This window comes from Furipterus horrens, unplaced genomic scaffold, assembly GCF_987537825.1.
Source record: "Furipterus horrens unplaced genomic scaffold, mFurHor1.1.pri manual_scaffold_3, whole genome shotgun sequence".
Classification (NCBI taxonomy): Eukaryota; Metazoa; Chordata; class Mammalia; order Chiroptera; family Furipteridae; genus Furipterus; species Furipterus horrens.
Window position 1 is genome coordinate 57,668,213 of NW_028327173.1, and position 27,867 is coordinate 57,696,079.

Consider the following 27,867-nt stretch of genomic DNA (forward strand, 5'->3'; position numbering starts at 1 on the left):
AATGCGCTTTTTGAAGAACATGAAAGAGCAGTCATTAAGTAAAAAAAAGAAAAGAAAAAAAGAAAAATCAAAACAATCTAACCATAACTTTTTTTGGGTCAGTTTCCTAAGGAGAGCCTTCTAAATCAATCCTACACTTTAACCTGACCAGTCTTTTTGCTGTGTCAAATACACTTTAGGCTCTTTTGCCTGTGGACATTTTTTTTTAAAGATTTTATTTATTTATTTTTAGAAAGAGGGAGAGAAACATCTATATGTGGTTGCCTCTCCTGTGCCCCCAACTGGGGACCTGGCCTGCAACCCAGGCAGGTGTCCTGACCAGGAATTGAACCAGCACCCCTTATGTTTGCAGGCCAGTGTTCAATCCACTGAGCCACACCACACCAGCCAGGGTGCTGTGGATTTTGTGTTCTTGGTCCAAATTACAGACTCCTGCCCCCAACCTTGGTTTCCTTCCTTCTAAATTCTATCAATCTTTCAAGACCCTGCTCACATTTTTCTTTTCTGAAAATTTTTCTACCCCCATAACTCCAGCCCAAGATGAGCATGTAATTAACATTTACATAGTATTTTACTTTTTGTAATGCCATTTCATATATTTTCTCATTCTTTATGTCATTCTAATGAGGTAGGTAATTTATCTATTTTATAGAAAAAGGGCATTAAGGCTGAGAGAAATATGTGATTTTTTCAGAACTATGTAGATATTAAATAACGAAGCTAAAAATTCTGGAACCCAGTCCTCTTCCAACTTCCGTGCTCTTTCCTCCTTGATGATCCCTTAACTCCTATAATAGTTATGTAACATCTATTTGGCCATTAATTGATTAATTGTTCACTGTATTTTTATTAAACTTATTAGCTGTAGACTTGAAGGAATATGTACAATACATGGGGAAAGAGAATAAATGGGAGAGCTAAACACATTTCTTGAAAATGAATCAAAGAGGTCATTAACAGCTTTTTACCAGCCCATTTGCTTTTCTGAAAACATTCACCTTTTAAAAAGTATGATACCCACACTCGCTCCTTTTTGTCTAGCCAAAATAATTACTTATATTAGTGCCACAGTTTTAGTATTATTATTATAATTTAAAATATATTTTATTGAAGTTTTAGTATTATTTTTAAAGCACAGCTGAACAGTCCTGGCTGGTATGGCTCAGTTGATTGGAGTGTCATATGGTAACCGAAAGGTTGCAGGTTTCATTTCCTGTCAGAGCAACATACCTAGGTTCTGGATCATCTCTGGTCTGGTCATGGGTGCAAGCCACTGAGACCTGATGCTTATGATCCCTGGTCTGGGCGAATAGGGGAGGCAACTAACCTGTGCTTCTCTCTCTCCTTTCCTTTCTCACTTCCTCTCTCACTCCCTCTCTGTCTCTCTTAAAAAACAAACAAACAAAAGCAATTAAAAAGTGTCCTCAGGTGAGAATTAAAAAATGAAGCAGAGCTAAACAGAGAAACCTTCCCTTGACCACCTAGGCTAAAGTAGCTACTCTCCATCAATCTGTCAGCAACATTTTACCTTTTTCTTTAAAGAACTTTAAACTATTTGAAGTATGATTTTTTTTATTAACCTGTTTATCGGTTGTCTTCTCCCACTGGAATATGAGTTGAATGAGAGCAAGGATGTTGTCTATCTAGTTTATAGCACAATGTAAGTGCTCAGTAAATATTTGCTGAATGATTGAGATACCTTATGTATGAAAAATGTTCACTATGACATCTATTGTTTAAAAAATTTTTTGTTATACCCATCAAATACTATAAAATGGGCATGCAAATGCTATTGACTGCCTAATTCTGAATGAGTCCAAATTACTATAATTACTTAAAGAAGAACATTTATAGTTAAGAAAAAAACCACAGGATTTCTAGAACAGTTTAATTTTAAATAGATGTGGGTTTAACTTGCCTTAAGTTTACACTTCTGTCTTATAACCTAGACAGTGTAAGAAATTTCTTTAAATTTTCTTATTTCTTCCCCTAAAGTTGCATTTATAACCATGACAAAATTTTTAGGTATTGTGACTTATGCTCAAAGTCTGAAGCCTTTCCACAGGAATAAGAATTTATAGTTTGAGTTCCAAACTTATAATCAAGAAATTCGCTATAAGGAATCTATGGTAATGATGCCTTTTAGTGTTTGTAGGCAGTTTAGAAACGTACAGTCATCCCTTGGGGGCTTGGTTCCATGACTCCCACTGGAAAACAAAATCTCTGGATACCCAAGTCTCTAATATAAAATGATGTAGTATTTCCATTTAAACTACACACATCCTCCTGTATACTTTAAATCATATTTAGATTACTTATAATACTTAATATAATGTAAATGCTATGTAAATTGCTATACTGTATGTTTGGGGAATAATGACAAGAAAAACCATATGTACATGTTTAGTTCAGACGCATCCATTGTAACCTAATTATATAGTACACGTCAGCAGCAACATAGTATTTTTCCAAATATTTTTGATCCATAGTTTGTTGAATTCACAGATATAGAACCCATATATCTGGAGGGCTGACTAGAACATGTAGATGTAAGATACAGTCTATTATGAGGTGGCCAATAGTTTGATTATATATAATTACTTAGATATTATCTAAAAAGCAGACCAAATATTTAGACAGATACAGCCTAGTAATCCTTAAGTTTATGTTAGATTTGTAAGAATATCATAGCTCATTAGTAGATTGCTAGTTATAGAAAAGCTCTTTGAAATATTTTCAGTAAATTCAATATTAGATGTGCGTGTGTGTGTGTGTGTGTAGACTACACAGAGAAAGCATATGGAAATATTTGGTAAACTATATTGTACAGATGTTATTATTATGGGGAAGACATAGTTATTTTTTAACATTGTCTAAAAGATTAAAATTCATACCTAAGGATCAGAAAGGGAACATGTATGGGATATGATCTTGGAGGATGCCTGAGCTTTGGGGGGCTGATTCTGGTACTTATGTTAATGCTTTATACCCTGGGACAAATGTAATAGCATAAGCAATAAAATATAATTTTAAAAATGTAAAAATTGATCACTTTTTATTGATTACAAGTTGAAAAGGTAATTTTTTGGACCTACTGGATTAAATAAAATAGATAATTAAAATTAAAAATAATGTTTTATACCAAGTAAAGCTTCCTGAGTGAGGGAGATGATTTGTCAATAGACCTCCAAGTGGTAGCAAAAATACTTGTATAGTTTAAAATAATGAAAAGCACTTATATATCATTATATAAATTTTATTGCTTTTCTGTATATTCTCTCATCTGATTCTCATTATAACCTTTATAAGTTAGGAATTTAGAAAAATTAAATTATTTGCCTAAATTACTTACCTATTAAATGACAGAGGTGAGATGACTAATTAAGCATTCTAATTCTTAAGCCTTTAGTTTATAGACATCTGTAACCCCTTTATGCTGGTCCACTAACAGGATTTTAATATTCAATGATAATCAATAGTTTTCTGTAAGCAACTTTTAATACTTTAGTATGACTGAAGTATATGAGGCACAATGGACATTAAGGCTAGAAAGATCTGACTTTAAAATAAAAAATATACTTGTATATATTTTAAGAAAATAAACATTGCACTTTTTTCCATTTTTTGTTTTTTAAATAATTTTTTATAATTACTGTTGACATACAGTATTATAATATATAAATTTGAAGTGTACAGCATAGTGATTACACATTTATACAGCTTATGATCACCCTGATAAATCTAATACCCATCTGACACCATACACAGTTATTGCAATATTACTGACTATATTCCCTATGCTGTACTGTACATCTGTGTGACTATTTTATAACAAGTTTGTACTTAATCCCTTCCCATTTTTTCACCCGTTCCCTGCAACCCCCGCCCATCTACCAACCAACCATCAAAATGTTCTCTGTATCTGTTTGTTTCTGATTTTGTTTTTTAGGTTCCACATATAACTGAAATAATCTGACATTTGACTTTCACTGTCTGACTTACTTCACTCAGCACAATCCAGGTCCAGGTGTTATTGCAGATAGCAAGATTTCATTCATTTTTTTTTTATTGTGAGTCATATTCCTCCCATCTACCAACCAACCATCAAAATGTTCTCTGTATCTGTTTGTTTCTGATTTTGTTTTTTAGGTTCCACATATAACTGAAATAATCTGACATTTGACTTTCACTGTCTGACTTACTTCACTCAGCACAATCCAGGTCCAGGTGTTATTGCAGATAGCAAGATTTCATTCATTTTTTTTTTTATTGTGAGTCATATTCCTCTGTATATATGCACCACTTCTTTATCCAGTCGTCTCTTGATGGACACTTAGGTTGCTTCTATATCTTGGCTATTGTAAATAATGCTGTAATGAACATAAAGATGCATTTGTCTCTTTGAGTTCATGTCTTTGGTTTCTTTAGATAAATACCTAGAAGTTGAATTGCTGGGTCCTTCTTTGTCTCTTGTGATAGCCTTTGTTTAAAAGTCAGTTTTGTCTGGTATAAGTATTGCTACTCCAGCCTTTTTAAAAAATTTGTTTCCATTTTCATGACGTATCTTTAAACATCCCTTTTCTTTCAGTCTCTGTGTGTCTTTTGATCTGAAGTGAGTCTTTTGTAGACAGCATATGTAAGGGTCTTGTTTTGTTATTCATTCAGCCACCATATGTCTTTTGATTGGAGCATTTAATCCATTTGCATTTAAAGTAAGTGTTGATAGATATGTATTTATTGCCATTTTATTACTCATTTTTTTTATCTTCTTCTTGAAGACCCTTAACACACTGGTTTGGTGGTGATGAACTCCCTTAGCTTTTTCTTTGGGAATCTCTATCTGTCCTTTGATTCTGAATGCTGTTCTGATTGGGTGTTCTCTGCTTCCTTATCTTCCAAATCACTGATTTGATCCTTTGCTTCATCTACTGCACTGTTTATTACCTGTATTCTTCATTTCAGTTATTGTATTCATTTCTGATTGGTTGTTTTTTATGTTTTCTTACTCCATTTTTTGTGTCCTACCTCTTCGTTGAAGTTCTCACTGAATTCATCTGCTATTCTCCTAAGTTCATTAAGTATCCTTATAACCAGTGTTTTGACCTCTGCATTTAGTAGGTTGCTTATCTCCACTTTGTTTAGTTCTTTTTCTGGATTTTTGTTCTGTTTTTTTCATTTGGGACATGTTTCTTTGTTTCCTCATTTTGGCAGCCTCCCTATGTTTGTTTCCATGTAATAGGAAGTGCTGCTACTTCACTCAGTCTGGTAGAGTGGTCTTATACGTTAGGTGTCCTGTGGGAGTGTGGAGCTGCCTCCCTGTCACCTGAACCAGGTGATAACATTGTGTCCCTTGTGTGGGTTTTGTGCCCTCTTGTTGTAGTTGAGTCTCGATTGCAGTTGGCATGCACTGTGAGGGATTGACCCTCAGGCTGACTGGTTCTGAGGACTGGTTGTGATTACAGTGGAGGAACTATTGTGCAGGAGCCAACCCTGTGGAGCAGGATTCACTTAGCAGGGCTCTGATGCTTACTGAGTCTTTGCTTTGAGTATGTTGTTTGGGGAGAAATAGTTGGGTGGTGCTCTGGTGAGGTCTGAAGCTGCTCCAATTGTACTGGTTTTCTGGCTCTTTGGGAGGTGCAAGCCAAGGTCAGCTGCTTCCTGCCCAAGGCCACCTGCTATGAGCTACAAAGTCATCAGCAGATGGTTGTCACTTATGTTGGACTTGGAGGTGCCTGGAAGAGGCTAAGATGTGAACTGAGGCCACCTGTTGCTAGTGCTAGGCTTGGGACTGCTTAGCAAGACATATGGGGCACACTGAGGCCAGATGCTGCTTGTTTGGGGTTTGAGATCCTTTGAGAGGTTTTAGGAAAGTGAAGCATAAGCTGAAATAGGTTGTTTTTATGGAAAAGCTACTGGAAGTGGCTTGGGTGGACCTGAATATTGGGTATGGTATGGTCTGAGGGAAAACCAGGACAGGGCGGACAGTGTTAGCCAGGTTGATATGGACTCAGATATGGTGCCTGCCTCTGCTTGCAGGGGGTGAACTTATCAAAGGAACAATGGCCTCTGCCATCACTTCTCTCTGGGAGAAAGCTGCCCCTCTAGCCCTCGCCCTAAAGCCAGATCATTTTTTTCCTCCCTGTATGTCTCTGGCACCTTTGGAGCTGCTGCCTGAGTTCTGGAGCTCAGAGCAAGTGACTCCATCAGTGAGTAAGTCTGTGTGTGGACTGCTTAAGAACACTTGGGACCCCTTGGGGCCTACGTGTCACTCAGCCACAATCCCTATTGGTTTTCACAGCCAGAAGTTATGGAGACTTCTCTTCCAGGCACTGGAATCCTGGGCTGGGGAGCGTGGTGTAGGACTGGAGCCCCTCACTGCTCGGGAGGGACCTCTGCAGCCAAGATATCCCTCATGGTTTTAATTGCTACACCCTGCTCATTCTGAGTCTTTGCCCTTCCTACCAGTTTTGATGTGGCTTCTATATATCCTTAGTGATCGGGACTTCAGGCTAGACTTCAGATGGTTCTCAGTGGTGGTTGTTCTGTAGTTAAGTTGGAATTTCGAAGTAGTCTGGGAGGAGATGAGTATAGTTTTTACCTACTCACCATCATGACCATAAGTCCTTTTTTATTAATTTTTAATATGTAAAAATTTTAAGTAGACTTATTTTTTTTAGAGCAGTTTCAGGTTCATAGCAAATTGAGTGGAAGGCATAGAGATTTACCATATACCTCCTGCTTCCACGTATGCTTAGCACCCTCCCACAAACTCCTCCCACCATATGGAATATTGTTTACAATTGATGAACCTATATTGATACATCATCATTCAAAGTTCATAATTTCCATTAGGGTTCACACTTGGTGGTGAACATTTTACGGGCTTGGGCAAGTGCATAATGACATATGCCCACCATTTCAGTATCACATAGAATAGTTTCACTGCCCTAAAAATCTTCTGTATAGTTCACTGCCCTAAAAATCTTCTGTACCCTACCTATTTATTTTTCCCTTCCCACTAACCCATGGAAATCCCTGACTTTTTTATTATCTCCAGAATGTATACTTTTCAGATTGGCTTCTTTCACTTATTTAGCAATATGCATCAGGTTTCCTTCATGTCTTTTCATGGCTTGAAAGTTAATTTTTTTTTAGTGCTGAACAATATTCCATTGTTTGGATGTACTACAGTTTGTCCATTCACCTACTGAAAGACATCTTGGTTGCTTTCAAGTTTTGGCAATTATGAATAAAGCTGTTATTAACATTCATATGCAAGTTTTTTTGTGGACATATGTTTTTAACTCCTTTGGTAAGTAAATACCATGCAGTGCCATTGCGGGATGTTGTCATAAATCTATGTTTATTTTTGTAAGAAAGCCCAAACAGTCTCCCCAAGTGGCTGTACCATTTCGTATGAATGAGAATTCCTATTGCTCCATATCCTTACCAGAAACTGGTCTGGATTTTAACCATTTAAATAAGTGTGTATTTTAATGTACATTTTCCTTGTGACATATGATAATGACAAATCTTATTTTTAGTATGCTTTATTGATTATGCTGTTACAGTTGTCCCAATTTCTTTTCCCTCTGCTCCCCTCCACCCAGTGACCCCACTCCCTTCAGTTTTCTCCCCCACCTTAGTCCATGCCCATTGATTGTGCATATAGTTCTTCTCAACATCTTCCTGTCTACTCCACTCCCTCCTACTATGCTTCTTAGTTCCTCCATCATCTCCCTCCCTTCCCCACCTTCCCCACCTTCCCCCTCTCTGCTGACCTTCCCCCATAACGTTCCCCATACCTATAATTCTTTTCCCACTCCTGTTGCCAACTTAGTTTGCCTTTGTTTCAGTTCCCTAGCTTCTGTCGTTGGTTGTTGTAATACAGTTTTCATTTTAATGTTCATAGTTTTGATCCTCTTTTTACTAAACAAGTCCCTTTAATCTTTCATATAACAGTGGTTTGGATCTGATGAACTCGTTCAGCTTTACTTTGTCCTGGAAGCACTTTCTCTGCCTTTCTATTCTGAATGGCAGCTTCGCTGGATAGAGTAATCATGGTTATAGGTTTTTGATTTTCATTACTTTGAATATTTCTTGCCAGTTCCTTCACCTGCAATTTCTTTTGAGAAATCAGCTGATAGTCTTATTGAGACCCCTCTGTATGTAATTCTCTTCTTCTCTCTTGCTGCTTTTAAGATTCTCCCTTTATCCTTAATTTTTGACATTTTGATTATGTTTGTTTGCTTCCATGTCCCAGGGAGAGCTGTTGCTTCTGTTACATTGTAAGGGGTGGAGCTTTAGGTATTCCTCAGTAATGGGCGACCTGTTTTGCCACGTTGTGGTGCTGTATGTGGGGGAGGTGTCCGAGATGGAACAATGCTGCCTGCCCAGCACTCGTTCCTTTTCCAGGCACTTCTCCCACTTCCTCACTGGACTGGCGCCCCTCTAGCTGCTGCCCTGGCCGTCGTTCCCAGAGTGGGTGGGTCTGCGGACGTTCTAGGACTGTGGGGGCCCTTTAAACAAGCGGACTCTGCTGAGAGACTGGCAGTTTCTGCCTCCATCTCAACCCCCACTGGTTTGCACAGTCAGAAGCAATGAGGCATGATTTTCCTCGGAGCTGGGACAGTGAGCTGCTCTGGTGAGTAGCTGGGAACACTCCCTAGGTGTCCCTTCTGACTTTTTAAAATGTGTGAATGCACTTTCCGCTGGCCTGTTGCTGTTGCCGCTGCTGCCACCACCACACCGTGTCCTCTCCGCCCAGGCTCCGCCCCTCCTACCTGTCTGGATGAGTATTTCTCCTTTTTATCTTTGTTTGCTGGACTTCACCAAGTTAGCCAAGTTCTGCCTAATTATTTTTTCACACACTTTTTCAATTTCTAGTTCTTCTTCATCTTCTGGCAACCCTATGATTCAGATATTGGCCCACTTATAGCTGTCACATACATTTCTGAGCCTCTCCTCATTTTCCTCACTTTTCGTTTCCTCTTTCTGCACTGGTTGACTGTTCCTTCCCTATGTTCCAATTTGTTGATTTGATCCTGATTCACTAGTTTTGTATGTGTTTTTTGTTTTTTTTTCAGCAGGACTAGCCTTCATTCCTTCCTCGTCTTGTTTAAGATCTGCTGTCAGGTCTGTAAGCATTTTTATAACCAAAGCTCTGAACTGTGCCTCAGAAAGATTTCCTATCTGCTGCTTTGTTAGATTAGATATTTGCTGTCTGGTGAGCTGCGTCACTGGGATGTCTATCATGATCTGGGTCATCCTGACCGTTTTGTGTTACCTTTGCTTCCTGGACAGGGCCGTCACACCTCCTACGCTATAGGGGGCGGCGCCCTGTGCACTCATCACAACTGGGCAACCCTTCTCACCATGCTGTGGCGTCTTCTGTGGGGGTTGGGGTCCAAGATGGATTCCTGCCATTCACTCTCCAACGAGAGACTGGGAGCCTCCTCCTCTGTCCCCACCCCCTCTGCGCCTCACAATCCAAGGCAATGGGGGTCTGCCTTCCCTGGCATTGGAATCGCAAGCTGACGGGTCTGGTCTGCAGCTGGGGGTGCTCCCCAGGCACTTCTCGCCTCCCCTTAAATACCAGTGTCTGTGCTTACCGCCATCCCGCTGCCATCACCACTGCTGCCGCCGCCAGCACAGCTTTGACCTCTCTGCCCCGGCTTCGCCCCTCCTACCCATCTGGACGAGCACCACTTCTTTATAACTTCATACGCTGGACTTCCATTTATTATCTGGAACTTCTGGTTATTTCTGGTTTTGTGGTAGTTGTATTCTTTCTTAGTTGTGGAGGGAGACAGAGCATGTCAGTCTAGGCCTCCGTCTTCGCTGGAAGTCTGACAAATCCTTTTATATGCGTATTTGCCATCTGTATATCTCTTTTGGTAAAGTGTCTGTTATGGCCTTTGGCCCATTTTTTAGTTAGAGTGTTTTCTTATTGTTGAGTTTTAAGAATTCTTTATACATTTTGGATAACAGTCCTTTATCGGATGTCTTTTGAATTATTTTCTCCTGGTTTGCAGCTTGTCTTTTCATTCTGTTGACAGTGCCTTCCTGTGTCTAGATTTATTTCTTTGCAAGTGTATGTCCAGTTGTTCCAGCATTATTTAGCCTTTGCTCCTTTGTCAGAGATCAGTTGACTGACTTCTGGGTTCACTTCTGGGCTCTATTCTCTTCCATTGCTCTATTTGCATAGTATTTCACTGATATCACACTGTCTTCATTAATGTATTTGAAAACAATGTACTCGAAATACAATGAATACATTTGAAATACAGTAAATACTACCTATGTGAAGTTTTAATGTTGAAATTTTAACAGTCAAGATCAGTAAGTAGCAAATATTAATTGGAATATTTGGAAAAGCCATTAATTCTTAGTTGGACAGGTTTTTTTTTTGTGTGTGTGGATGGATATGTATGCCTACGAAAAGGACATTTTGTTATACATATGGTATAATTTTAAAAAATTTTAGTTCATATGATAATTATCATCACAATAGTAGAAAATAGTTTAATAGTCCTCACTATGTGCCAGTCACATTTAAGTGCATCACACATTTCTCTCTTTTAATACTCTCAACAACCCTATGAAGTTTATATGAATGTTAATCACATTTGACAAATGAGGAACCTGAGGCACGGAGAGGTTAAATTCAAGGCCACACAGCTAGTGAGTGGTGTTGCCAGGATTCTAACCCAGATTGGCCCCACAATCTGTGCTTTTAACAATCACACTATCAATATTCCCTGGTGCCACCTTAGCAAATTTTACAACCACTGTTAAATGCTTATATTTGAGATTATATATTCAACTATCTATAGTACTATTAACGAGGTATAAAAGAACCTCAGTTTTCTTATTCATGGATAAGAAGTAGCAGGGGGTGGCAGTAATAATTTATTAATATCAATCATTAAATGAGACATTTCAGGACTAAATGTATTCATTTAAGAATTAAATATTGATAGAAAAGTTTTTAACAGGACCATAGGTAAAATTTTAGAAGTCATTTGTCTTTGAGTATTTAAGTATGGTGATCTGAATTTTAATAGTAACTTTTTTTCTGAGACTTTAGAAGGCATACTGCTTTTCTCTGTACCAATTTATTGTAAACTGAGGAATCATTTGTGAACTGGAGAAAGAAAACTTATTTTTTTATTGTCTATGAATAAAGCCAAAGTAGAAGGTAAGATAGCATCATTTGAATGACTAGCTATATACTTTTAGGTTTTTTTGTGCTTAAAATTATCTTTGTCACTTATTATTATTATCTAAATATATTTAATATTTCCTTTTTTATTTTTATATTTAGTATCTGAGCTGTGACTATAAAACAAAATCTCATACTTTTGTTAAATTAATTTTTCTATATTTATTATTAAAGCATAATATCCCAAATAAGGAAGCTTTTTTAAAGTTATAGATAACAAAATATAACATCATTAGAATTTTTACTTAACCCTGGCCCATGCATGGCTCTCTAAAATAGAGACACACATTTCCACCAAATATTATGAAGCACAGAATGTTTCTCATTATTAACTTTGATAAACAAAATAATAAACATACTTTAGTGTTCTGATTTGGTTGAAAAAATGAAAATCATTTCTTTAAAATAGAAATGAACTACCTCTACCCCCATCATGAGAACTTGACCATGTAAACTATAAATATTGAGAAGAATTCGATTCTGTAATTTTCTTTTAATAAAGGAAAGAAATGTGTAACGGGTTTTGAACCCCTAAGTGGTAGAGGAAACAGCTCAGTCTGAAAAAGTGAATGTAAGAGTGAAATATCTCTAAAATGTTATGTAATTTAATAATGATCATATTAATCCATTACTTTAGTGCATCTCATTACAATGAATATATTTGTATATATAATAATTCTATTCTTTGAATTATTTTCTAAGGACAGATTTCTAAGTGTGTTATTTGCAGGGCTTCTAAAACCATTTTTAATAACTTCCCAAACATTTGAAAGAATTATTTACAAAGCTGTAAGTGAACAAGTATCTGCTCATTTTATCAAAAGCTAGTAAATTGTCTTATTTAAAGTCTTAAAATTATAATTGCTTCCTTATTAACCTGAAATTTCCAAGTTGAGGTGAATTCTGGAGTTTCAGCTTTACCACTATTATTCTTTTATGTGTTTAAGATATTTGAAGAACTATGAAAATCCCTTTATAACCTTTCTCTATGTGTGGAGAACCAGATTTTTTTCATTTGTTAATAAATAATGCATTTCTCAGAAATGTGAAAAACCTAGTCTTTGCATTCTAAAATCATTTAATATGGCAAGTCCTTATAATATTTCTAGCCCTCTGAAAATTATTAAGTTTGATAAAAATCTCCTTTTTTTCTTCTCAGCATTACTCACCAGAATAATTTAGGCTTTTCATAGATAGTAATGTCAGTGTTTCTTTGGTAATGAATATTTAAACGAACTCTCTTGGAAATTAACCCTTGAATAGGTGGTTTTTATTATAGTTTATCAAACTCTAGTTTTTGATCCCTGCACAGGACTCCAATTTGCAATATATATATATTCTTAAGTAAGAGTTAAAATGACTTTGTATATTAGTCTTTTTTGTTTTTTCAATTTGAACATGTATCTTTTGACATTAAGTATTTCTTAGTGGGACTAAAAAATTTGCTGAATAGGCTGTAGTTAGGCTAGATAGATGTTATACATTTTTAACAGCAAGGTGTTTTTAAAGTAGAGAGTTTTGAGAAATAGAGAATCCTACTTGTTGAAATGCAGAACAATGAATATCTGCAAGAACTGCCGAATCATAATTATAAAGATGTTTGGCATATAGAGTATGTGTTCCCATATACTTTAGAGGTTAACACATGATTATCACCTTTTTATTATACTCTAAACTATATATGTGTATATTTACTTTTCCTCATAAATGTGCTTTTTTAATTTTTAATTTAATTTAATTTTTTAATTTTAAGTTTACAGACTTAAGATATTTAAGTATATAAGACTCTATGCAGTTCTTTTTTCTGTGCAATCCTTTGATAATTTCTTATTCATCTTTCCAATATTATATAAGAAATGGGAACATTTTTGAAAAGATGAGGAAGCCATGTAGGAAATAATAGATTAGTTACATACATTGAGTGTATTTCTCTTAAATAGCCTATATATATATAAAGAAGACATCAAATGCTACATAAATGATATGCTATAAAATTTGTTGATAAAAATACAAAAGTACAACCAATAACTATAAATATCCATAGGAAAAAAAGGATTAGGAGGAAATACACTAACATTTAGCAAGGATTACCTAAAGTGGTATGATAGGTTTTTATTTTAATCTTTTTTCTTTCTGTTTTCCAAAATCTTTAACAATAATTGATATTTATAATTAGGGATAATGTGTTTTTAAAAGAAAAAATATTTCTCATATGACTGTCCATAAATAGCATTCCAGATTTTAAGCTGATCCAGTTAAGGTCTTGTAAGAAACATGAGTATTTACTGTCTGTAACCTGATGCTTTTCTCCTATCTTTCATGCAGCACAAAAGTTTGTAGTGACCCTAAAAATGTGGGTGTCTCATTCTGTTTTAGTTGAAGTCACTAAAATCAGATAAGAAAATTTCATAAGTATTAGTTTGTCAGAACTATTAAGTATTATATACTACAAAAAAGTTGTAAGATCATTAGCTAAAATCGTATTTTTAAAAATTGTATTTAAATCCTTTAACTTGTCTTAAAATACTGCTTTTGAAGTTACAATAAAACATTTTCAGTATGAAATTGGTATATTGACTTCATGGAATTTTTGATTGACAGAGCCCAGGATTTTTGAAAATGGCACAAATTTTTTGAAAATTATAATTAAAAAACCCATATTTTAGTATTGTATATCTTACATTTGAATGACTTGAAATTGAAATGAAAATACCTAAATAAGTTGGTGGGTACTTTTATTTGTATAACTTGAACTTAATATAGGATGCTTAATAGCTGTAATTATTTTTCGTGCTTTTCACCTAGAATGGAGTAAAAATATGTGTACTTATGACAGTCTATGCTGAAATATTGGTTTCTTAATCTCTTTGTCCACTTAAAAAAGAAATTAAAATGGTAGAGCCAGAAGGAAAGTGAATAGTTAATCATGGAGGAGGAGAAAACCTAGCTCAGTACTTTGACTAGCAGAAGCCGGGGAAGTGACGTCCTGTAGCATTTGCTGTTCTAGAAAGTACAGAGACACGTAGTGAAAATGGGAGGATCTAGAAGGAGGCTGTCTCCTGTGTAGTGTATATTTATCTGTAAGTGAGCTGCTGGGGAAGGAATTAAATACGGAGAGGCTATCTGCTTGCTGCCATAAAACAGCGAAGCTGAATTGCTGATTTGCTTTAACTTTCAAAATACCCAGCTTGGTTTATTTTTCTTAGAATCGTTGCGTTACTAAGGCAGGGGACGCTGTTTTCTTTCACAAAAGGAAATCTTAAGTTCATTTCAAGGCACTCGAAATGGGGAAAGACTATTATTCCATTTTGGGAATTGAAAAAGGAGCTTCAGATGAAGATATTAAAAAGGCTTATCGAAAACAAGCCCTCAAATTTCATCCAGACAAGAACAAATCTCCTCAGGCAGAGGAAAAATTTAAAGAGGTCGCAGAAGCTTATGAAGTATTGAGTGATCCTAAAAAGAGAGAAATATATGATCAGTTTGGGGAGGAAGGTAAGTTATTCTGTGTGTATTTTTTGGTCTCTCCAGGTCTATGTCTTTCTCTCTTTTCCTTCCTCTTTCAACCTTCTGGTTATCCTTAAATTCTTAGACATGATACAAGTAGAAAGATAAATAATAGATAAAAACAAAATTTTACCTCTGATCATATGAATACGACATAGCTGTGAATCAAATATATCTGTTTGCCTGTTTTAGATTTTGGCATTTTGTAATATCCATATTCTACCATTAGATTTATAATATTAACATTGCATATTTGAAAAGAAACATTAAATTCTCATACACATTAATGAATTATATCAAAAGTCTTATGCAACCTGTTTTATTTTTTAATGAACTTTATGCCAGAACCAGTAAAGATCCTTTAATCATTTAAAATCTTAAGATTGCTGGTTCATATTCTGAGTAGTTTATATTTTATTCACAGAAACAAAATTTTTGCCTTTCCTATAGCAAAGCAAGTTTAGCCTGAACAAGAGTCGCCTCTCTGAGAAACAGAAGGCCTGGGCATTCAGCTCTAGTTGTTTTGGCATTCTGCCTGGAGAGGAAAGAATTTTCCTGATGTCATAAAATACCAGAACAAGTTTTTAGCTTAATTGTAAACAGTAATTGTGTGCCAAGAAAATGAGAATTCAGAAATACAATTTTTGACCTAAAATGGCCACCTAGCATGATTATTGATTTACTTTTAGGTAACATTATTTCCTAAGAAATTTGACTATTATAGAGGGGAGCGTGACAGCTTCCCTTTCCTCTCCCTGCTGTACTTTTGTTTCTTGCATTGTGGGATCAGAAACTAGTTGAATACAGAAAATGGGGTATTTTAAGATTCTTCTATAACTCTAGATTTTAAATTAAGTTTGTCCATCATCTCCATGTAAATGCAGCTATAATGTAAGTCTATTTTAAATTGCTAATTAACAACAACAAAAGTGCTTTAATACCAACACTTCTGGGATTTTCCATTTTTATAATCAGGAGTAGGTTATTTTATTATGTTTTTCCCTAAATGTTCTCTTTTAAATTACTGTAGTTATGAAAACTATCTTTGTTATTTCCTTGCTTCCTTTATTGCATTTAATGTAATTTTCCTAATAAAAACTTTATCCTAAAATACAGTGAAACAGTGACTGTTCATTTTGAATTAAAAATTAAATTTAGATAAGCAGGGCGATTATATGTTGAGGGTTTTTTTTCTTGTTTTTCTTTTTGATTTAAGTTGCCCAAAATTGCAGTTTTTGCTGTTAGTTTTGGTGTGATGAAGACCTGCAGTGTCAGGTTCCTATAAAGTAAATAGTGAAAAAGGCAAATAGTTGTCAATTTAATCCTGCTTGCTCCTGTGGCCATACTACTCAAAATACTATGATTTGGTCCATCTCAAAAGCTAAGCAGGATTCTTAGATGCTACTAACAGTGTACTATTTCCAAAGAACTTACTTTGAAATTTTGTAAAGAAATCCACAAATAGGGGGAATAAATGGTGATGGAAGGAGACTTGACTTGGGGTGGTAAGCACACAATATGGTATATAGTTGGTGCATTATAGAATTGTACACATGCAACCTATATAGTTTTATTAACTAATTTCATCCCAATAAATTAAAAAAAAAAGAAATCCACAAATATAAATTCCCATGGAAAAACAGATACCCACTGCTTTAATCCACACCTCACTGACAGCCCAAGTTTGTCTATGACTAATAGGACTTAGTGTTTACTGAGATATATGTCTTCAAAAATTTCAAGTCACCATATGATACATTTTTCTTCATTTAACATTACCTTTTAATAGTATTTTTCTTGAGTGACATTTCTCCAGTTTGATTTTACTGATTGTCATCAGTGAGTAAATTTAAAAAACAAAACTAAAGCAGAATCATCTATGTACCCCCAATATTTTTGTTCTTGACTCAGATAATTTATATAAGCCATAGAGGCAATAAAAAAGGAGGAGAGAATAAGTTTGGTTTTTTTTAAGATTTTATTTATTTACTTTTAGAGAGAGGGGAAGGGAGGGAGAAAGAGGGGGAGAGAAACAGCAATGTGCAAGAGATACATAGATCAGTTGCCTCACACACACACCCAACTGGGGACCTGGCCTGCAACCCAGGCATGTGCCCTGACTGGGAATCAAACTAGCGACCTTTTGGTTTGCAGGCCAGCACTCAGTCTACTGAGCCACACCAGCCAGGTCAGTTTTTAAAGTTCTTAAATAATATTAAAAATATTATTCAGAACATTCTCTAGTTATGTTACTTGAAAATACAGTTAAGTTACTGTATTTGACTTTTTAAAAAATAAATTATTATTCCTTTACAGAAAAGCATTATATTTGTCCTTTATTCAGAATCTCATTCTTTTTTTAAAAAAATTCCCTTTAGATATATTGTGAAAGTGTGGGAAAACAGTTTTATTTTTGTTTTTCATGGATCTGTTCATGCTTGCAGGCCTGGTTCCATAGCCCAATGAGTTTCTCTAGCAGTAACAAAACACTGAATTTTATGACTGGAGCCATTACTAATTTATCTGATATACTTTTTTTTCAATTGTTACACTGTTTCAAGGCCTGATACAGTGGGAAGGAACCATGAACTGGAAAGTCTATGAGTTGAACTTGCTAAATTATATATTTAGGAACTAAGAAAACTAGTAATCCAGTTTATTCATGGTTTGAAACTCCAATAGCCACAGTTTTAAATGTTAAGATTTTTTTTTTTAAGTTGCATAAAAATAGAGATGGTTTAAATTTACTATGTAACCCAGCAATTCCACTCCTAGGAATCTATAAAAGAGAAATGAAGATATAGGTCCACACCAAGACATGTATGTGAATGTTCTTAGCAGCATTATTTGTAATGATCTGCAACTGGAGACAATTCAAAAGTACCATCCTTTGGTGAATAGATAAACAGAATGTGTTCTCCCTAACACACACACACAGTGGAATACTGTTTAGCAATTAAAAGGACTGATTTAATGAAGCCTGCTACATATATCACAGATGAAATTTAAAAACCATGCTAAATAAAAGAAGTCAGATAGAAAAGACTATATAGTCTTTGATTCCATTTCTATGAAATACATGGAAAAGGCAAATCTATAAAGAAAGAAAGCAGATCAGTGGTTCCCTAGTGATAGAGGTAGGATCAGGAATTAGCTACACATAGAAATTAGAGAACTCCTTGGGTTGATGGAAATGTTCTATAATTGTATTGTGGTAATGATCGCACAACTCTACAACTGTAGTAAAATAATCAAGTTGTATATTTTCAATGGTATGTAATTTATTTTAACAAATAGAGAAATTTTCTACATAGTAAAACCATTTGAAAACAAAAAAACACAGAACTATAGAAATTTAAAGTTGGATTTTGAACCAGTTTCTCCCAAAAAGTTTTAGGTTTAGTTCTGAATTGTTCAGTGGATGTCAACACAAGTTTGTATTAAAAGACGAAACAATTTTTTTAAAGAACGCATCCTTGTAGTATCCCAGTTCTTCAACATTTCATTATGCCTTTTTTTCCGTTTATTGTGTATAGTTTAATCAGTAACTTTAAATACTGAAAAGTAGTGTTTATATGATCAGACTTCTATTTAGTACCTTAATCTCTATACTAGCTTGCTTCTTCAGTTCTTTATTTTTTTAATCAACTGGATCTTATTATTTACTATATCTTTCTAAAAATAAGTACATTGGATTTTTATTAATTAAAACTGTTCAAAGGATCTCATACTAGTAACTCTAAGTTTTGCTATAAACTGGATTTTTACATATTAGGTAAAGTCTTACAACTTTTTCTTTGAAGTTCTAATTCTTCTCCAATGCTTCTTCTTTTGATAAACTTTTAGTCAACTAACTAGTGGAATTCTTTGTTTTAAGTAGTATCCCAAACACCTGTTTGTTTTTGGATTGTGCATTGGTTGTTGGTTGTTTTCTAAATGACAGCAGTCTTTCTAAAGCATAGGCAAATGTTGGTTGTAGAATGGTGCTGGTGTTTGGGAAATATTTTGGATAGCAGAGGGAATTGAGTTGAATTTTAGAATTTTCCCTGAGCTGTTGAAATGTATGTAATCAAAGAGTTGATTGTATAGTTGATGACATGCCTAATACAATTCAAGTGCTTAATGATGCAAGTGATAGTTGCACAATAACTCATGTTATATTGTAGCAGTATGGATTTTGGTTGGATTTTCTCAGTCATTATAGTAGCCTTGTCATTTATCAGAGCAATATAGTTGACTAATCAGAGAAGGAAAACTCTGACTCCAAAAAACCTCCGCTGCCTTGCGGCATACCTCTTCAGGGGAAAGGCTAAGGGAGTAAACCCCGACAGAAAATCCGGAGCCGGAGTCCCTAAGGCGGTTTGACGTTGTAGTCAACACCGGCAACTCCTGTGGCGCACCTGAAGCCAAGCTGTATTGACTCCGTCTTTCCCTTGGACCCTTCAGCTGCGAAGAGAGGGGGGGTCTGCTGCATGGGCAACAGCAGACCCTCCATATCGCCCTGCCCAGGCTCTGTAGCTTCAGCTTCACTGGAGAGGACACTCCAGCGTCATCGCAAGATGTCGATTCAACGCGGGAGGAGACAGATACCGTGTCACTCCCGAGTCGGACTGCACAACCATTCTCGGCGGTGCAGATAGACTCTTAAGAAGCTACACCATCGTCTCTCGAGACGGACGGCTGCCGATGACGGATAGTTGACTAATGTCAAGGAAAACTCCAAAACTCCATTGGAGGCTTTTTGTCAGCTTTGATACATATCATTTTACACAGTATGTGAACATTTTCAGGGATTCTATAATCCTGGTTGAATTACTGTTCAAATCCATGATATAATAACAAATTGTTATTCTTTTTATGAATTCATTATGGGTTCAAACATTTAGATTTTGTCTTGCAGAGGGTTAGATTGGCAGCTAATTTACTCAAAATTTATTTTTTAAAGATTTTATTTATTTATTTTTAGAGAGCGGGGAAGGGAGGGAAAAAGAGATGGAGAGAAACATCAATGTGCAAAAGAAACACCAATTGCCTCTCACACACCCCTAACTGGGGACTTGACCCACAGCCCATGCATGTGCTTTGTGACTGGTAATTGAACTGGTGACCTTTCAACTCACAGGCTGGAGCCAAACCAGCCAGGGCTCAGTTTACTTTATTAATTCTTAAAATATTATACTGTGTTATATTTGTGGGATGAAAGATGAAATGATTGAAGTAATTTAATGGTTTAGTCACATTAGTCATGACTTTGAATTAGTTTTTGATTAGTTGCATGTTAAAAGTTCTTATCCTGTTTATACTTACCATTCTGTCCCTATATGGAATATCCCTAACTGCTATTTGAATATATTATTCAATATATATTTTGACAATTTTCAGATTATTAGATTTCTCTTGGCCTCTCCAGATTTCTGTTCATGGGAGAAGGTAAAAATTTAAAGACCAGCTAAGACTGTTGGATGAAGTAGAGTACAAGTATACCTTTTAGTGGAAAACACAAATAGAGTAAGACATGCAAAACTTAAGTCCTGAGTCCGGTAGAATTTATTATTATTAAATATACATGTGTATGTGATTATACTTTATATTGCTTTGCTTCTGCCTCTTCTCTATTTTGACACTCAAGTTACCTTTTAAAGTTGCTATTTAGGAGACTTTAAGAATAGAACATCCCCTTTATTCAATAAACACGTGTGCCTGTCATTTTCAGCCCTGCATGCAAGAACAATGCAGAAATGAATAAGATATTTCCTGCCCTCAGATTACTCACTGTTTGAACGTATTGGGATCTCTTAGTTTAATCTCTGAATTTTTCAGTTATAATTTTTAGATTCTGTTCCTCCTTGTTTCTTTGCTCAGGAATGCCCATAAGGCTCATTCAGAAAGTTTGTTGATACTGTCATGATATAAATCCTTATCCGTATTGGCCTCTTAAAAGATCACTATATTATTGTTTTGTGGGTTTTAGTAGCTTCTTTTTTTGGTATGTAGTGGACTTGATTCAAACGTGCAATCTCTTGTAAGCTACATATTACTTAGTTGAGCTTTAGAGAAAAGGGTCAGAGGGTCACTAACTTGTTGTCTGAAGTGGGTTGTCCACAATAGACAGAAATAACCAGTCCAAAGGCCTTTTATGTCAAGAGGGTTTCCAATTCTTCATATCAGCCTTCTTTTTAAATTATGTTGAAATTAATACTATCACATGGTATGCCTAGATGAACAGTTATGTTATCTGGGACAGTGATAACAATATTAGTGTCTAAAAAACATTTTTCATATTATTAGAATTTTTCATTCACAGAGTTTTGTTTTAATTCATAAACAGTAAAAGACGATCTGAAGTCAAACTTGTTAGTATGATATGGTATTTTGTATTGATGATTGTTGTGCTCATTGATGCTAATGGTACTTAACGATTTAGGGTATACATTTTATATTGATTACTGAAGATCTTTCAGTTGACACTTTTAAAATGTAAGTTTATATGCTTCAGATTGTCAAGCTAGTAGCTTATGAGATAAGGGGTTCTGAATTTTTATTATTTGTGGAATAGAGATTCAGGAATAAATTATCATTAAAGATGTTTATTTGGAGGAAGAGGAGTTATGTAGCTGTTATGTATTTAGTTATAATGGCATTTTTGGCCAATATGAATAAACTATAACCTAAATTGGCCAAAGTTTATTAGTAATATAGTTTTTGAAAGTTTAACATTCAAGAGTTACAAACTTTATTTCATACTTATCTCTTTATTTAGGATTGAAAGGAGGAGCAGGAGGTACTGACGGACAAGGAGGTACCTTCCGGTACACATTTCATGGAGATCCTCATGCTACATTTGCAGCATTTTTTGGAGGTTCCAACCCCTTTGAAATTTTCTTTGGAAGACGGATGGGTGGTAGAGATTCTGAAGAAATGGAAATAGATGGAGACCCTTTCAGTTCCTTTAGATTCAGCATGAATGGATATCCAAGAGACAGAAATTCTGTGGGGCCATCCCGTCTCAAACAAGATCCTCCAATTATTCATGAACTTAGAGTATCACTTGAAGAAATATATAGTGGTTGTACTAAGCGGATGAAGATTTCTCGTAAAAGGTTAAACCCTGATGGAAGGAGTTATAGATCTGAGGACAAAATTCTCACTATTGAGATTAAAAAAGGGTGGAAAGAAGGAACCAAAATTACCTTTCCAAGGGAAGGAGATGAAACACCAACTAGTATTCCAGCAGACATTGTCTTTATTATTAAAGATAAAGATCACCCAAAATTTAAAAGGGACGGATCAAATATAATTTATACTGCTAAAATTAGTTTACGAGAGGTAAGTTAGTAAAACTTAGGTTTCTGAAACCAAACAATTATGCCTCTGATTCTAGGAAATTTAAATGATAGCTAAGATTTATGTGATGCTTACTACACACTTTAAAAGAATTCTCATAAGAACCCTCTGAGCTGGTACTGCTATTATATCTCTTTTATGGATAAAATTATATATTCCAAGTTAGTTATCTATACTAACAATTTAAATGTCAATTTTAAGTGCTAACTGGATTATGTACTATGAGGCCTAATAGTGGGCCAACTGTACTCTTTCTTTTTTTTATAAGTATGGTTTATGAGATCTGCATTACTTTCTCACCTTAGACCATACGTAAGATTTTTTTCCAAAATTGTTAATTCGGAGTAATAATTATATAACAAAAATGTATTGAAAGACAAAATAACTTATAAAGGTACTGCTTTAATACATGAGCTCTTACTTGTTCTATTTTTAGGCACTGTTTCTCAAATTAGATTGTATTTCTGCACACATGGCCATGTCATTTCTCTGCTTAAAATTCTTAAATTCCACATAGTATCTGTCATAAAGTCCAAACTCTTTAGCTCAACACAAAAGGTCATTTTAAATCTGATATCTACTTAAATATATGTGCATTTCACTGAGTTTGCCCTATTATTATCTCGTATATGTCTGTGTTGTTGTCCGAGCTCCTCTGTGGAACACTGTTGTTCCTCACTGCCTCAATACCAACTACTAGTCTATGTTTATGTTAAACATTCTGTTCTGCCAGAGCCTGCGGGGGGGAAGTTGTGTGCCCCTTCTCTCACAAAAGACTTCTGCTCATACCTCTGTGCCAACATTATACTTTATTATGATTGCTAGTTTGCTTCTGTGTTCTTTGTGCATTCCTTTAGGTGGGATCTGTATTCATGGTCCCTGTATGTGCTCTGTGTCTAGCAGCAATGTGTGGCATATACTGTAGTAGGTGCTCACATTTGTTTATTAAAACAATAAATGTATTTCTTGTCCTAACGTTTTCCCTTCAGAGAAGTAAGTAGTTGCTCCTCCCCTGTTCTTTCCAGTCCTGAATTTCTACCTCCTTCTCCCATTCCATCCCTGCATCTTGAATGTTGTCACAGCAGCCTCAAACTATCCATTTCAGTCCAGGACAAAGTGAAAGACATCTCTTACGTCTCTTTTCCTTTTCCTTTCTTCTCCCTTCCCTTCCTCTTCTTTCTTTGTAACATGTCTGATTTTGCATGTCCTAAAGGGATATTCAAAAGGGGGAAATAGTCTTGAAATTACTGATATTCCTTTGGAGGTTAAAATTATGCTGTGGTGTACTGTCCTTTACATCTGATAATATTTTTGTTTAGACTTTTAAGTTTTGAAGTTTGTTAACTTTATTTTGTGCATTTTAGGCATTGTGTGGCTGCTCAGTTAATGTCCCAACAATGGATGGAAGAACCATACCCATGTCAATAAATGATATTGTGAAACCTGGAATGAGGAGAAGAATTATTGGATATGGGCTACCATTTCCAAAAAATCCTGACCAACGTGGTGACCTTCTAATAGAATTTGAGGTGTCCTTCCCTGATTCTATATCCTTATCATCCAAAGAAGTACTTAGGAAACATCTTCCTGCCTCATAGAATGAGAAACTTTGTTACCCATATTTTCATAAGGCACTGAAAATATAAAAGGACTGGCAGTTTACTGATGCAGATGTGAATTCTGTATAAAGACATGTAAATTATTTTGAGGGTTCATTAAATTGCATGAATAGAGACGGGTCAAATAAATAGGCAAAAGGGATTTTTACAGTTAGAGATGAAGAGAAACCGTTCAATATTTTGTTTCACTTCTCCCGAGTCAGAAGTTTTTAGTATTTTGCTTACATGTAAAATTTGTGTTTGTGGAGTTAGTAGATATATTTCTAATAAAATAGACTAAGTACTTTATTTCTTATATCTTTACATTATCAGTTTGGTAGGTTCTCATTTATAATGGAAATTTAAATTCTTAAACTATACATGTAATATGTGTTTCTAGAAAATAAAAACCCAAGTCATTTGGAAATGTGATTAACTAGATTTAAATCACTATATTAAGTGCTGCTATAGGGCTGGTACCCATATAAGAATATCCTAATGCATATGTTTCACCATTTTGATTTAAAAAATATGCTGTAGCATTAGTTAATGACATGGTTGTAATGTTCTTAAGGTGGGCATTTTTCTCTCCATAAAAAGGAAATTAATGGCAATTTATCTCCTGTGGAAATCCCAATTGCCTGAGTTACTGATATTTTAGAAACAGGCTGTTTTTAAAATGCCATATGTAATTTTATGCAAGTTGACTACATATCTTGGACTTAATAAATTATAGGCACATTTTATTGTCCACTAGTTTACACTAGTTTGTTTAATAATAAACATGTTTTTAGAGGAAACGTTGTTGGAATTAACTTTCCAATTACACAGTCTTCTGTAACTTACTCATAATGTGCTATATGTACCTTATGCAATTTCCCTAAAAAGAATAAACTACCACTGTGGTGTTAAACCAAAATATGGGGAAAATAAACACTAACTGCTGTTTATGAATGATGTTGCTACTACTTGTTATACATATACATATTTTACTTTTTCATATGCATAGATTGCATTTCTTAGGCATTTTAATTTTAAAATATACATCTAAAATTGTTTTGTTTTCTGTTTTATAACTGTAGTAAAAATTATGTTTTGAAACAGTGTTTGCCTCAAAAGTAACTTTTAGGATGACACACACACAAGGCATACTGGATCCTGTCACTCATAGCAGAATATGAAACCTTTTGTCTTTTAAAAATTCAATAAATACATTGCAGTCACCATCTATTTTAAGCTATATTGAGATGTAATTCACATGCTACAATGTTTTAACATTTTATTTTATTTACATTTACCCTTTTAAGTGTACAATTCAGTGGTTTTAGGATATTCACAGTTATGCAACCATTCTCTAATTCCATAACATTTTAATCACCCCAAAAAGAAATCCCATATCCATTAGCACTCACTCCCTATTCCTCCAGCCCCTGAGAAATACTAATCTATCTCTGTCTCTATGAAATTGTCTATTCTGAACATTTCATATAAATGGGAGCAAATGATATGTGCCTTTTTTTGTTTGGCTTTTGTCGCTAAGCATATGTTGTCAAGATACATTTATGTTGCATTATGTATCAGTATTCACTTATTTTTTATAGCTGATAATATTCCATTATGTGGAAATACAATAATTTGTCTAACCATTCATTCGTTTATAGGCATTTAGGTTATTTCCACTTTTGGCTATTACTAAATAATGCTGCTAGGAATATTTTTGTACAAATTTTTGTGTACATGACTTTTCAGTTTGTTGGGTATGTATCTAAAATAGAATTGCTGGGGATAACCATGTATTTTTGTTACATGGAAAATGCCAGAGAATTTAGCTCATTGTACTTATTATTCCATCTTATTTATAAATGATTCCTTTATAACTTTGTTTCTCTGAACGACAGTAGAACTCTTTTGGGAAATATGAACATCATGGAAATTTTCTCACAGGTCTAAAGAGAGCTGAAAAGTCAGTATGCTGGGTGTGGTTTCTATTTTAAACCCACTGTCATTTATTGAAGTTTTCTTGATTAATAATTTTCCTTTAAAATAAAGGATTTATAGATTATATAAATGAATAACCTTTGAATTAAAAAGTATTTTTTAAAGTACAGAATTCTAATAGTAAAAATTAATTTGGATTGGTATGTAAAAACAGTATACCAACATCTTAAAGGATATTGATAATGCCTTAACTTGAGGTACGCATGAATGTTGAGTTAATATAAAAGAAATTTAAAGTTTTCTTATTTATTTAAATTATAAAGTACTTTTGATTTTAAAATGTTCTCTTTAAATTCAACCAGGTTCTTGGATACCTGGAATAGTTTTGAGGTACTGTAAATCCCAGTAAGCTAATTGATAAAAATATTTATTTATCTTTATTTTGTTATTTATCTTTAGAGAGAGGAGAATGGAAGTAGAAAGAAGAGAAAAAGATCAATATGAGAGAGAAACATTGATTGATTGCCTTTCGCACATCCCCAACAGGGGAACCTGACTTGCAACCCAGGCATGTGCCCTGACTGGGAATCAACTGGTGACCTTTCAGTTTGCAGGAAGGCACCCAACCCACTGAGCCATATCAGTCAGGGCTATCTGTCTTTCCTACAAGAAAAACAACAGGTTGCTTGTGTTTTTTTAATTAGGGTGTTTTTAGGCAAGGTGTGCCCTATTCTTTTGTCACTAACCCACCACTCCATTGCATTACATAAAGCTACATCACACATTTAGTCCATTTGCCTCACTGCCTCTGAAAGCATCTGAGTTTGTGATTCCTATTTTACTTTTTATCTTATCACTTCTGCCTATTATTAGCATTTTGGGGGGCAAAGAGTTGAAAACGCTTTTACTTGTTTATTTTTAAGAAACTATTTGACTATGACATAAAATAAAATTAATAGATGTGATTGGACTCAGTATATGGCATAGAAGTGATACTCTATCAAGGATGGTTTATAAAAATTTATTGAGGTGACACTGGTTAATAAAATTATATAGCTTTCAAGTGTACAATTCTCTGATACATCTGTATATTGCATTGTGTGCCCATCACCCAAAGTCAAATCTCTCGTCACCGTATACTTGACCCTTTACCCTGTAACTTCATAGCCCCCTTCCCTCTGGTAACCAACATACTGTTGTCTCTGTCTATGAGTTTTTGTTTGTTTATTTTTCTTGTTTGTTCATTTGCAACTTCCAGTTTCATATCCTGCATAGAAGTGAAATCATATGATTTTAATTTTATTTTTAAGTATATTTTATTGATTATGTTGCTACAGTTGTCCCAATTATTTTGCCCTTTGTTCTCCTCTGCCCAGTACCCCCATCCATCCAGCATTCCCACCTCCTTTACTTTATGTCCATGGGTCGTGCATGTAAGTTCTTTGGCATCACCCTTTCCTATATTATTATTAACTTCCCCCTATTTTGTACCAACCAATTATTATTCTTAATCCCTGCACCGTTTCCCCATTTCTCTTCATTCCCCTCCCTAACACACAGCTGATAACCCTCCAAATGATCCCCATACCTGTGATTCTGTACCTATTCTGGTTTGCTTAGTTGGATTTTGTTTCCATTTCTTAGATTTCAGTTGTTAATAGTTGTAAGTTTGTTGTCATTTTAGTGTGCATAGTTTTGATCTTCTTTTTCTTAAATAAGTCCCTTTGACATTTCATATAATAATGGCTTGGTGATGATGAACTCTTTTTAGCTTTACCTTGTCTGGGAAGCACTTCATCTGCCCTTCTATTCTAAATGATAGCTTTGCTGGATAGAGTAATCTTGGTTGTAGGTCCTTGCTTTTCATAACATTGAATACTTCTTGCCTGCAAAGTTTCTTTTGAGAAATCAGCTGATAGACTTATAGTCACCCCTTTGTAGAGATCTCTCTTCTTTTCTCTTGGTGCTTTTAAGATTCTCTCTTTATCCTGAACCTTTGGTATATTTTAATTATGATGTGTCTTGGTGTGGTCCTCTTTGGGTCTAGCTTGTTTGGGACTCTGTGCTTCCTGGACTTGTATGTCTATTTCCTTCACCAAGTTTGGCTAAGTTTTCTTCATTATTTTTTCACATAAGCTTTGTATTTCTATTTCTTCCCCTTCCTCTTCCTCTTCTCCTTCCGGCACCCCTATGGTTCAGATGTTGGCATGTTTAAAGTTGTCCCAGAGGTTCCTAAGCCTCTCCTCCCATTTTTCA

At 34.9% G+C, this 27,867-nt stretch overlaps 1 protein-coding gene across 1 annotated transcript; it reads left to right on the forward strand.

Moving 5' to 3' along the window:
* Nucleotides 1-14,246: 14,246 nt before the first annotated feature.
* On the forward strand, nt 14,247-24,627 carry DNAJB4 (DnaJ heat shock protein family (Hsp40) member B4). The gene is made up of 3 exons (XM_090269660.1): nt 14,247-14,719; nt 21,492-22,057; nt 23,440-24,627. The coding sequence occupies exons 1-3, from the start codon at nt 14,509-14,511 to the stop codon at nt 23,671-23,673; spliced, it is 1,011 nt and encodes a 336-aa protein (XP_090125786.1). The 5' UTR covers nt 14,247-14,508; the 3' UTR covers nt 23,674-24,627.
* The last annotated feature ends 3,240 nt before the right edge of the window (nt 24,628-27,867 follow it).

What these genes read in the sequence shown, in the direction of transcription:
- DNAJB4 (XM_090269660.1), top strand. Translation starts at nt 14,509, where the DNA reads ATGGGGAAAGACTATTATTCCATTTTGGGAATTGAAAAAGGAGCTTCA. An exon ending in TGATCAGTTTGGGGAGGAAG is followed by an intron (nt 14,720 to 21,491) that starts GTAAGTTATTCT and finishes CTCTTTATTTAG; the next exon opens with GATTGAAAGGAGGAGCAGGA. An exon ending in CTAAAATTAGTTTACGAGAG is followed by an intron (nt 22,058 to 23,439) that starts GTAAGTTAGTAA and finishes TGTGCATTTTAG; the next exon opens with GCATTGTGTGGCTGCTCAGT.